A 12,962-nucleotide genomic window follows, 5' to 3' on the forward strand; every position below is an offset into this window, starting at 1 on the left:
TAAATTCTCTCTCCCTGCCTTGTTTCCCAAGTCAAGCTATCTTACTTTTTATTCTATTTTTCAAGCATTTGATCTTGTTCTAATATTATTTGTGATCGCACGGAAACATTTATTTCTGTTTGGTCTAATTTTTTGTTAAACCAATTCCTGGGTAAGGTTTACCACTTTCTCCTCTAAGCTACATATTATCCTTCTGATTCTTTCCTGTCTCATCATTCATTTTCTGCATTCAACACCTCATTGTATATTACCTTTCATTTTACATTTTATATTATATTACATTTTCATTTTTGTTGTCTATTGTTATTTAGCTTTTGGGGTGTATGCCTTAAAGGATGGTTGGCAGAATGAACAGAGGGGGCAGATTTGGTGTCAGAAATATCTTGATTCAAACTCCTTCTGTGACATTTTCCAGTAATGTGGTTCTGGGCAAGTCACAACTTCAGGAAACTTCTAGGTTTTAGGTAGTCACAGACTCTAGGTTGGTGGACTGGGAAATTCTCTCCCCACTACCTTTTCCCCTGCTTTTCCCTACCCCTACCCAAAGAAAACATAGATCTTTCAAATACTTGTATGTGTCTTACTTATCTTAGGGAAGTATCCCCAAGACGAAAAGTAGAAAGTACTTTGTATTTAAAATAGGAAGATCTGTATTTGATCTCCTCCTTCATTAGTTGTGAACTGTATAAATTTGAATGAGTAATTTGAAACTCCCTAAAATTGGCTTATAAAATGGGGATAATAATACATGCACTGTCTGATTCCCAGGGTATCTGAAAGAAACTAATAGGCAAATAGAGACAAATGTTTTGTAACAGTAAAGTCAAATTATTTCAGCAACTTTAATTAGTATTGTCATTGTTAACTGTGTGTGCTACACTTCCTCATGTGCCCCATGGTAAGCAATGTGAAAAGAAACATGGTATAAATTAGAAGAGTATTGAATTTGAAATCAGAGGACCCGGCTTTCTGTGGACCCTGTCCCTTACTGGCTGTGGCATCTTGGACAAGTCACTTAACCTCTGTGGCTTTCAGTTCTTCATCTGTAAAATGAAAGTGCTATGGACTAGAGGATCTCCAAGGCCCTCTCAAGTGTTAACTCTATGATCCCACAAATGAGCACAGTCCTGGGCACTGAGTAGGTGCATCCATTTATGAAATGAATGCATGAAGTGGGAAATGACAGTGTCTACAAATTGTTATTTCATTTTAAGTTGGAAAAGCAGAGAACTGCCAGCATTCTTATAGAATTCAACCTCCTGAACTTTCCCACAAGTGATAACGTACTCAGGGAGATGTTAGCAGATTATTTTTATTCCCTTGTGGTCAAGCTTCCTCATTTCAACACAAACAGAACTCTCCACTGATTACTGGAACCAAGTACAAGACCCCTGTCATCAACTGACTGCTCACTTAAGGCATTTTGTCAACTGCTCTTATGAAACAGAAGTGTAGCCAGGATACGTGAGCAGCCCTTGGTCAGTCTAAGTGCCACCATGATTGTGTATCTACTTTGTTGGTGTTTTTTTTGTCTGAATCTGACTTAATTCCTTTAGGAACTGTGCTGAGCTGAAGTGACCTTGAAAATTCTTGGCTCTTTCTGTGCCAAGATCTCATTCTTCCCAATGAAAGGGAAAAATTCATATAATTTATTCAATGCATTTTTCATTTCTTCCTGAACAGAATCAACTCCAAAATGACAAATAATCAAAATCATTGTCAACACTGCATGAAAGTTCTTTGTGGAAAGGAGTATATACTAAAGGACAATGAGGCTTACTGTACCCCTTGTTATGACCAGCTCTTTTCTAACATCTGTGAGGAGTGCAAGCAAACCATTGGGTATGATTCAAAGGTGAGCCTTTGCCTTCTTCACTGGGGTCTTATTCCTAGATACTAGAACTCACTGAAATGCCTAAACATGAACGTTAGAAACTAACAAAATGAACTTTCCTTTGTATTTTCTGTGTGGCCATTGAACGCATAACATCACTGACTCCTTAAATTACTTCCATCACAAATGTCAAATATTAATTTGTATTAATTCAAATAAGAACTCCTGTGTCTAGTATTTAAGTCCTTTTCAATCTCATTCCAACTAACCTTCATGCACTCTATGGTCCAGCCAAACTGGCCTTCTGGCTATTCCTGACAGGTGAATTCCATGTCCTTCATGTCTGGAATGCATTTCTTCCTCATAGAATATACCTAGTTTCCTTCTAAGATTAGCCCAAACACCACCTCCTACATGAAGATTTCTCTAATATTCCCAGATACTAATGCCTTCCTCCCCAACTCCTTTATAGCTATTTTGATTCTACTTGTACATATATGCAAATAAATATATCTATATTCAAATATAGATATAGAGATATAGATGAGAGTGGAAAGGCAGTGTGGTTCAGTGGGTAGAGAGTTAGCCTAGAAGCCAGGAAGATCTTGGTTCAGGTCCCATCTCTGACACATAATGACTAGATGAAAGTGGACAAGACCCTTAGCTTCTCAGCAACTTTTAAAGACTAAGTTCCAGAGAAGGTGCTGACCTGCATTATGGAGGGAGTTTTCTCACCTAGAAGTGAAAAATCATAGGCCCATTCCCTATCCCCTAGGTGTCCTATGAAATATATGTCCATATATATATATATATATATATATCCCTGAGGACAGGAACAATTGAATTTTTGTCTTTGTATTCCTTTGTATTCTTTGTACTCTAGAACCTAGCATAGTTGTAGCTTTTTATTATTGGTCCTTCATACTCTAAAAGGACCAAAATGACATCATGATGTTGGGGTCAACGTACAGGGTGTCTGGCTGTGGCCGATCATATCAATATAAGCTAGGAAGGCTCTACCACAGGGTGGGCATAATTAGTGCATTATGACCATTTAGGAGAGAGATGTCTCTAAATTTGCACCTCATGTTTCTTTTGACCTACCATAATTCTGCTTTGCTCATAAAGCACAGCACATTCTTTGATGCAGGCAAATCATACTGGGTAGTCCTGTGCCAACATCTTCCATGTCTCACAATCGATAGCAAAGTTCTTCAGAGAAACATTGAGAGTATCTTTCTATTATGATTTCTACTTGACCTCCATGTGAGTGCCCACTTTGTATGAATTCTTTGTAAAATAGTCTTTTAAACAAACATACATTTGGCATTTAAACAATGTTGCCACCCCACTGGAGTTGTGGTCTCTGCAGTAGAGTTTGAATGCTTGGCAGTTCAGCTCAAAAAAGGACCTCAGTCTCAGTGTCCAGTACCTTATCTTGCCAGGTAATCTTCAGAGTCTTCCTAAGACAATTCAAATGCCTGACACGGCATTGGTAGACTGTTCAGGTTTTACAGGCATACAATAATGAAGTCAACACAATGACTTTGGTAGACCTTCAGTTTGGTAGGCAGCCTAATATCTCTTCTCTCCCATACATTCTTTTGGAATCTCTCAAATGCTGAACTAGCTCTGGCAGTGCATATGTCAACTTCATCATCTATATGTACATCCTTGGAAAGTATACTGCCAAGGTAACTGAACTTAACCATAGCATTCAAAAATTCTCCATTTGCTGTAATCAATGGTTCCATGTATGGATGATGTGTTGCTGGCTGGTGGAGGATCTCTACTTTCTTGGTGTTAACTGTTGGGTTAATATTAGTACAAGCAGAAGAGTATCAATTCATGCTTTGTTGTATCAGTCTCAGAGGCTGCATTGAGTGCATAATCATCTGCAAACAAAAAGTTTCACACCAACTCTCCCTACGCTTTAGTCTTGGCCTATAGTCTTTTCAAGTTAAGTAATTTACTGTTAATGTGTTAGTTGGCCTTGATGCCATTTTCATCCTCATTGAAGGTGTCTGACATCATCACTTTAAATATTATGCTGGAAAGTATGGGAGCAAGCACACAGACCTGCTTCACTCCATTGGTGACTGGAAAAGCATGAGAGCATTGTCCATTATCCAGTACCCATGCAAGAATGCCATCATGAAACTGGCATACAGTACTGATGGACTTCTCCAGGTGACCACATTTTGCTATGGGGTGCTCAAGGAGGACTAGTACCTCTATTGTGAGGGCTGCCAAACCCTTCTCAGAGTTACTCATCCACTTTTGGTGCCCACCTGCCACCCAGCTCTCACAGCTTCACAAAGCTGTAATGTGCATAGCCACATGCCAGTACAACCATCTCAGCAGTCAGACTAAACTAGGTTGAGGGTAACCAACAGGCCTCAGACCCACTGGTAAATTAGGGGGTGATCCACCCCAAGTATGTGAAGAATTCCCTTACAGAACAGGTGGTTGTTTCAACGGGTCATGAGGGCAGTGGGCTTGGTCAGACGCTTGACACCAAGGTTATCCATTGCATCCAGAACAATTGACAGTCGTTCTTGACTTCTGTCTTGTCACTGGACTCCAATGACTCTGGAAGAGAGAGTGAGGTTGACCATTTTGAGCAATTGCCTCACTTAAGTCATACAAGTCAAATGGCATCACCTATACCATTTTATTTAACACAGTACTGACACATAGTACATATATGATAAAATCCAATTGATTGAATCCAATTTTTTAAATGTGTATTAAAAATCCACTTAATAATTGATATCACATTTCTTGCTTTCACAATGAGTAGGGGTGAAGTGGGAGGGAGAGAATATATAAATCAACATTTTAAAAAAATAAATGTCAAAAATAAATAATAAATTTTAAAAGAACCTTCATATGGAAGGTGAGACAGAGACAGCATTTGGTAATAAAATCAGGAAGACTTGGGTTCAAGTCCTCCTTCTTATCCATACTAGATGTGAAATTCTGAACAAGCCACTTAATCTTTTGATGTTTCAGGCAACTCTCTAAACTAGAAGTTACATAAGAGTTGCATGTCCACATTGATGAAGGGAGTTTCTCACAGCAGTGAAATCTCAAGTCTAGACCAATACATGTGAGATACTGCCCTAGATTGTGAATATATAAATGTAAAACACAAATGCAAAGACTGCATGGGGCAATCTCTGCCCTTAGGTAGTTTACAATTTAATGGGAAGAATTCTCTCTCTCTCTCTCTCTCTCTCTCTCTCTCTCTCTCTCTCTCTCTCTCTCTCTCTCTCTCTCCCTCCCTCCTTCCCTCCCTCCCTCTCCATATAGATAGATATACACATATACATATATATACACATACATATATTAATATACAAGGAAGGGGTGATTGGAACAAAAGAACTATTTAAAGTACCACTGGAAAATTTAATAGGAGAGAAATAATTTTCATCCAAGAAGATTTGCCTGAAAATAAAAGATTTTAAACAAAGATGAAGCAGGAGTGTGTTTCAGGTATGAGACAAAAATAGCCTGGGTAAATACCAGGAAGCAAGAGAGGGCAAGATGAGATCAAAGGAGAAAAAAATAGCCAAGTTTGACTGAAATGTAGGCTGAATGAAGGGGAGTGATGTAAGCCTGGAAGAGCAGGCTCCAAACAGACTTTGGAAGGACTTAAATACCAGGCTAAGGATTCTGTATTTTATTCGCTAGTTCAGGAATTCTTATCTTCTTTTGGGTTATAGCCTCCCTTTGGTAGTATAGTCATGCCATCTCAGAATAACGTTTTTAAATAAATGCAAAAAATAAAACCAAGAGGATTCCAAAGGAAACCAATTATATTGAAATATAATTATAAAATAGGAAAAAAAACAAGGTCACAGAAGCTAGATTAAGAACTCCTGCTTTAGATAAAGGGCCAATATTTTGTTTATTGTATTGTTTTGATTTCAATTTAGGAGTAACAAGGTTTGAGCTGTGCATAAAGAAGATTCAAGAGTTCAGTAAAGGAGTTATACTGAATACTTTTAATTAATAAATACTTTTAATTAATAAACACTTTCTGTTTATGTATTGCTTTTTAAAGCCTTCAAAAACAAATTACCCTGAGGAAGAGGAAGATAATTGTGGAGAGGTTACATTAAAGGAGTTCTCCTTGATGAAATCACAAATCTTTTGAAATATTGAAGCAATAGATTACATTTGAAAATACCTGTGATTTTATTGATGCATTTGATTCAATTTATCAAACATTTGTTAAGTGTTTATTATGTGCAAGGCAGCAGCACAGTATAGTGGATAGAATGCTGGGCTTGGGATCAAGATCTGGGTTCAAAATTCCACCTTTGACATTTCAGTTTTATAACCCTGTTGAAAGCACAGAATTTCTTTTTTTTTTTTTTAATTTATTTATTTTCAGTTTTCAGCATTCACCTGCACAAGTGCTTTACTTGTACCTTTGCAATGTCAGGAAAAAGTAAGGAAAATTTCCAGGACACAGGCTGGATCTGTAACTGGGAACTTGTGGGGGAAGAAAAGGGCATGTGTCCCACAGGATGAGCAGGCATGGATAGAATTTCCAAATCCATGAGATCATAGATCCATTTAAGTATTGGAGTAGCCAAGAAAAGGGCTTGTGTCTATGCTTTGTAGACTTTTATCTTTAAGCATAAAATAGTATTCAGTATCTGTCAGACATTTTTTGCATCTTTTATATTATATGATTGTGAATGTTTTATATCATGTGATTGTGAATGTTTTTGTTTTTACTGTGGCTAATTGGTTTCGTAATATCAAACCACCTTTGTATCTTTTGTATAAAGGCAACTTGGTCATGGTAAATATTTGCCCAGGATTTGATTTTAAATTTTTAAGTCAATACTTATTGGTGATATTGGTTTTTAGTTCTTTTTATTTGCTTTATTTTGGCATTCAGACTATAATGTCTCATAAAAGGAGCTTACTATAGCTTTTTGTTTGTTTTTTCCCTCAGTTTTTGAGTTTAGTAAAATAATCTTAAAAGTTTGAAACAATTTTGTACATTCATCTGGGTTATGTTCTTCCAGCTCTACTCCTCTTCTAGCTAGTTCAATTTCTCTTTCATAAACTGGACTGTTTACTTTCACTATCAGAAGTTCTGTTATCATGCAACCAAAAAAGTCCTCTCCAAAGTTACCTGTGATTTCTCAACTGCCAAATCCAATGACTTTTCCCAACCTTTGTCCTTCTTAATCTCTCTGCAGATTTTGGAACCATCATTCTCCCTCTCCTCTTTGTTACTTTCTCTTTTCTAGGTTTTCAGACACTACTTTCTCCTGGTTATCCTTTTATCTATCTGACCATTCCTTCTCACTTTCCTTTGCTGGGTCTTCATCCAGGTCATGCTCACTGAGGGTATACCACAGGGGTCTGTGCAGGGCCCTCTTCTCTTCTGCCTCTGTATTATTTTACCTGGTCCTCTCATAAATTCTGATAATCCAACATTAATCTCTCTTCTGATCTCCAGTTTCCTATCTCCAACTACCAACTAGACATCTAGAACTGGATATCATATTATATGTAAGGAGGATTTTGTTATCCTTTTTAGAGTAGAGTTTCTCAGGGTCCATGGCCATGGCAATGTCTAGCTTCCAGGTGTTAGATAATAACTCCCAGAATAGCCCCAAGGTTCCCAAATAGTAATTCCTAGAATCATAGTAGTAGACAGTCCTACTGAGGCTGTGCTATGAGATAAGGGGTGACATAATGTAATATTTACTACACTTCTACAGAATGACAATATTACTAAAGTTAATCTGTGAGGCCATTGTTGGCAAGATGACTTCTTTGTCTGTTGTCCTATAAGGCAAATGGTCACTGGTCAGTAAGTAGGGAATCTGTGTGTACCTCAATCAGACACTTTTGAGGCTTAAGGGGCTTTAGGGGAGTGTACAAGCTTTGCCTGTCTTGATTGACCCCATTGAGATGTAGGGACAATTGTCCCCTCTTCATGCCAGCTCTACAAAGAAGGGTGCTTAGGGAATGCTCTAGGAGTTGGTACTTCCATATCAGCAACCCTTTGAGAAGACCAGAATAAAACTGATTATTAACTCCTCCCATGGTGTTTGCCTGTCTGACCAGATCAAGAGTGAACCTCTTAGAGGTTGGAGTCCCAAAAACTCCAGTGCCTCTTGTGTGTTATTTGTGAAACACATGTATGTCCCAAATTATATTCATTATCTTTTCCGCAAGCCCTACCCCTCTCCAAACTTCCTGATTATTTTTGAAGGCACTACCATCTTCCCAATTCCCTAGTCTTGTAAACTAAGTGCCATCTTTGACTCCTATCTCTCATCTTCCCTGCCCACCTTCAATATCCAATCTCTTGCCAGGGCCTGACAATTTCAGCTTTGTAACATCTTTGCAATTTCTCAAACGTACTCCTTTCTCTCCTGTGGTACTGCTACCACCCTGGTACAGGGACTCATCTCATGCCTGAACTATTGAATAAACTTTCTAGTTCGTCTGCCTACCACATGTCTTTCCCCACTCCAGTCCATCCTCCTCTAAGCAACCAAAGTGATTTTCATAGGGCACAGGTCTGACCATATATTAATCTCAACTTGGTAAACTCCGGTGACTCTCTATGACCTCCAGGATCAAATATAAAATCCTGTGAAATTCAAAGTCCTTCATAACCTAGTCATATATTACCCTCCTCTACCTTTCCAGTCTTCTTGTACCTTGTTCCTCACCATGTACTCTTTGATTCAGTGACACTGGCTTACTTGCTGTTGTTCTTGGAACAAGAAACTCTTATCTCCTAACTCCCGGCATTTCCTCTGGCTATCTCTTGCCTTGAATGCTCTCCCTACTCATCTTAGTCTTCTAATTTATCTTGCTTCCTTCAAGTCCCAGTTAAATTCTCAGCTTGTAAAAGAAGTCTTTCCAATCTGTCATAATTCGAATTCCTTCCCTCTGTTGATTATTTTCCATTGTAACAAGTCATTTAATCCATTTGGCTGTGGCCTCCTCAGGAGTAGGGACTTTCATCTTATCCATTTGTCCAATTTTCCTTTTAAACTCTTTGATGAATTCTTTTTTAATATTTTTAAAATCATTGGCCCAGCTTTTCTTCTACCTCTCTAATTTGGCTTTTAAAATCCCTCTTGAGCTCTTCTAAGAATGCTCTTTGGGCTTGAGATCAGTTTATATTTCTTTCTGAGGTTTCTGACCTCTTCTGTATTCATGTTTTGGATGTTGTCCTCATAGTAAGATTCTATGGTCTTTTCTCTTCTGATTAGCTTCCTGCTCATGATGATTGCCTTTTTCCTCGCTTTTAAAGTGGATCTCTGCTTCTGGGGCACAGGGGCTTCTGTCCCATGGTTCTTCTGCTGAGAACTTGAGACTTTGTGTGTTGTGGCCTTTGGTTATTTCATCTAGAAACTAGATTGCTGCAGTTTACCTGGTGCTCAGCTGGCTGGTGTGCCAAGGCAGAGGCCAGGTGAAGTCTTTCTGAGTTTCCCTGAGGTTACTCTGAGGTGTGAGGTGTGGGGGGTAGTGGTCTGTCTGCAGGAGGTCTCCTCCTCCCCTGAGCCACAGCAGAAGCAGGCTCAGTGGTTGGTGAGGCCCTGTCTGCTCCAGTGTCTTCCCGATTCCCCTGGCTGTGATAAGGCATAGCTGGCATCCCTGGTGTTGGTGCTTACATGCTCTACATCCTGGGGCTCAAGATCTCCTCCTGGTTCACTGAAGTGGAGTCGTCTGGGACAGCTCTGGTGCTGCACTATTCTCCTTCAGCCACAGCAAGATTTTTAACGATTTTTCCTAGCCTCTCAAGCTAAGAGACTGTTTACCCCTTTGGCTGATCCCACTATTACAGGATTTTTCTGGGGAGATATTTTCTGGGTTTTTCAAGGTCAACAAGGGGAGGGGGAGAGCACTTACATATCACTCTGGCATCTTGGCTCCTGGAAGTTCTACTAGGTGACTTACAGACATTTAATCGGCAAGTGGATAGTCTCAGGAGAGGCTGCTGCTGTTACTGGGGGTCCTGCACTTCTCTCTCACTCAGTTCCACTGGACTCCCATCCTGGGCTGATATGTTTGAGAATCTGCACTGCTGCTTCTTCTTGTTTACATTTAATTGTAATTTCTCTGTGCCCTACTACATGGTTGGTTTGTTTTAAGTTAGTATGTAGTACTAAGAAATATGTATATTCCTTAAACTTCCCATTCAGAAGCTCCCATGAATCTTTTAGCTTGGAGTTCTTCATTTAACTTCTATATTTTCATTTCTATTTATCTTTTGTTAGATTTGTCCAGCGCTGAGAGAGGTATATGAAAGTTCAACTACTATCATTGTGTTACTATTTCTTTTAAAGCAAAGTTAAATTTTCTGCAGACTATTCAGATGCCTGCCATTTGATGAACATGCTTACTATTTAAATTAACTCATTGTCATTGGTTTCTTAAAGTAAAATACAATTTCTTGGAGGGAGGGGTTTCTACTGATTATTTTTTGTTGTGCTCTTGCTTTAATTGTCATATGAAGCTCCCTATAAGGAACTCTTCTAGCAATTCAATTAGCCACTGCACTTCAATTTATAAATTTAGAGATTTTCCTGGGACACTCTTTCCTGGTCCCACAGGACCAAAGTCACACAGTCAGTATGTGACAGAAGGCTTGGAATACCAGTCTAAGGCATTTGGATTTGGTTTACAAGAAAAAGGGAAACCAGAAAATGAGAAACCTTTGATGAGTTTTTAGCAGGTGAGTGACATGATAAAATCTGAATACTTAACCTGGGCGCAATGTGAAGAATGGTTTCAAGGAGGAGAAACTAGGCTGGGAGACCAATTAGGAATCTATCAAATAGTCCCTCAGAACATAAATGAAGTCCTGGACTGGGGTATTATCACAGAGAATGGTGAGGAAAGGATAGATCAAGATTATTATGTTATAAAAGTAGAATCAACAGTATTTGACAACTTGGAGGTGTGTGTGTGTGTGTGTGTGTGTGTGTGTGTGAGAGAGAGAGAGAGAGAGAGAGAGAGAGAGAGAGAGAGAGAGAGTGTAGTTCTTATCAAGTAAGAAGAAATGATCCACTTTATACATTGTGTTTAATTGTCTTATACATTGTATAACTTTATTTTTCAGAGAAACTAATTACCTGCTTTATTTTTGGTTACTATAAATGAATATGGAATATTTTAGTAATATAATATTGGCATAGAGCTAACAAGGTGTAGTAGGTGAAGTATAGGGCTAGGAGTCAGAAAGAAATGGGTTCAAATGTTGTCTATGACAGTTAAGCTATGTCTGAAAGTGGAATGTGCTAACTTGGGAGCTGATGAGTTCCCTCAATTAGAAATTTTCAAAGACAGGACACAAGATAGCTTGTCAAGTATGTTACAATGGGAATTTCTTTTGGGTATAGGCAGGAATAAGTGGCTGCTGAGGTCTCTTCCAACTCTAAAAATTATGTGGGTCTGTGATCTCTAAAGAATTTAGCTACCAAATTATGAATGGGTTTTAATCCACATTACAGAGAGTATTCTCATACTGGGAATTCACTAGTCTGCTGAAATCATATCTCCTTCATGCTTTCATTTGAATAGTAATGTATAATATTTCCTTTATGTTTCTCAGTGTTCTGGTTCTAAGGACCAACTTTTAATCATGATGGTAGCCATACTGCCTTAATTTGCAGCATCAATTAACCTACTGGCAACCTTTAAAGCCAAGGCACAGTCCAGAGGAGGCACTAGTAACACCCCTTTAGAACTTGCCCCAACTTTCTATAAAAATAAATCCCTCAAGTCATAAACAGAATGATGATGATAATTAATAATAACATTTATATAGCATTTTAAATTAAGATTTGCAAAAACACTTTACATATGTTAACTCATTTGATCCTCACAACAACTCTGTGAAATGGGTGCTATTATTATCCCCATTTCACAGATGAAGAAAGTGAAGCATAGAGAAATTGACTTATTCAGACTTAGAGCTAGTAAGTATTTGATGTAGGATTTGAATTCGGGTTCCTGAGGCCCAAGTCCTATGCTCTATACACTCTAACACCTAGCTGCATAATATTAGTGAATATGAAGGACAAACAAAACTTCAGCTTATTCTGCCACAGTCTGTTGGTAATCCACCAAGAAGACCTCAGGCTTGGCCCATAATGAGCTTATAGATTTCTTCTCCCTATAGATAACAGAATCGCTGATAATTTTTCTCTCAAGCAACCAGCACAACCTACTGGTACCAGGGTCCTGGGAGTATTTAGTTTTGTCTTATAAAATGGCCTATTTTGCAGCAAATGCTTTTAATTAACATTTATTTACTGTCTCAAAGGATCTTTCCTACAAAAACCGACACTGGCATGAAGGGTGCTTCAAGTGTGCCAAGTGTAATCTCTCTTTGATGGAAAAGCCTTTTGCTGTCAAGGATGAAGTCTTGCTGTGTACTGACTGTTATGCTAATGAGTATTCCTCCAAGTGCTTCCAGTGTAAGAAGACCATTATGCCTGGTAAGATAACAAGGACTCTTCAATCACTAAATAAAAGTGTCATATTACAGTTTTTAATTAAATTCCGGCACTTGAATAGACTAGCAGCTGACAAAGAATTATCCTTTAGTTTTGAGGGAGGCATCTTTCCAAAGATCATCTAGTGTTGCTTCTGTATTTAAAACAAAACAACCTGAAAACCACTTTCTTCTCCTGGAATATAAACATTATTATCTTGTGTTTTTCTCCAAAACTAATTTTATGGTCATGGGAAGAATTCAAAAAGTAGAATTAAGTTAAATGTGAAGTCCGCATAGTGACTAATCAAGTTATCCAGAGCATGAGTTAATGGGATCAGAAAAAAGGGGGGTTTAAATAGTTTCATTTAGCTTATCTCCAGTTTCTTGGAGCAAATTTTTGGGACTTTCATGTACCATTCATTTTCATAAGGACTAAAGGTCAGGATGAAACAGAGTTATAGGTTAACCCCTGCATTGAGAGAAGAAAATTCTTCTTATTCTGCTAGTAACCTTCTTTAAGCACCAATAGTCTTCACCTGAAGAGTACAAGAGTGTGTCTTTTTGGTTCTTAGAAAACAATTGATTTGGAGACACATCAATGTTCCAATCAGTCCTATGGTACGCCCC

At 38.4% G+C, this 12,962-nt stretch overlaps 1 protein-coding gene across 3 annotated transcripts in view; it reads left to right on the forward strand.

The window, feature by feature from the left end:
* FHL5 (four and a half LIM domains 5) overlaps positions 1-12,962 on the forward strand; it is a 74,767-nt gene that overhangs the window by 44,792 nt on the left and 17,013 nt on the right. For all 3 annotated transcript variants that reach the window (XM_072642882.1, XM_072642881.1, XM_072642880.1), the window contains 2 exons: positions 1,684-1,855; positions 12,162-12,336. In XM_072642882.1, the coding sequence (XP_072498983.1) occupies positions 1,697-1,855; positions 12,162-12,336 (334 nt within the window). In that variant the 5' untranslated portion in view covers positions 1,684-1,696. The remainder of the gene's footprint in view (positions 1-1,683; positions 1,856-12,161; positions 12,337-12,962) is intronic.

Source organism: Notamacropus eugenii, chromosome 2 (assembly GCF_028372415.1).
Source record: "Notamacropus eugenii isolate mMacEug1 chromosome 2, mMacEug1.pri_v2, whole genome shotgun sequence".
Taxonomy (NCBI): domain Eukaryota; kingdom Metazoa; phylum Chordata; class Mammalia; order Diprotodontia; family Macropodidae; genus Notamacropus; species Notamacropus eugenii.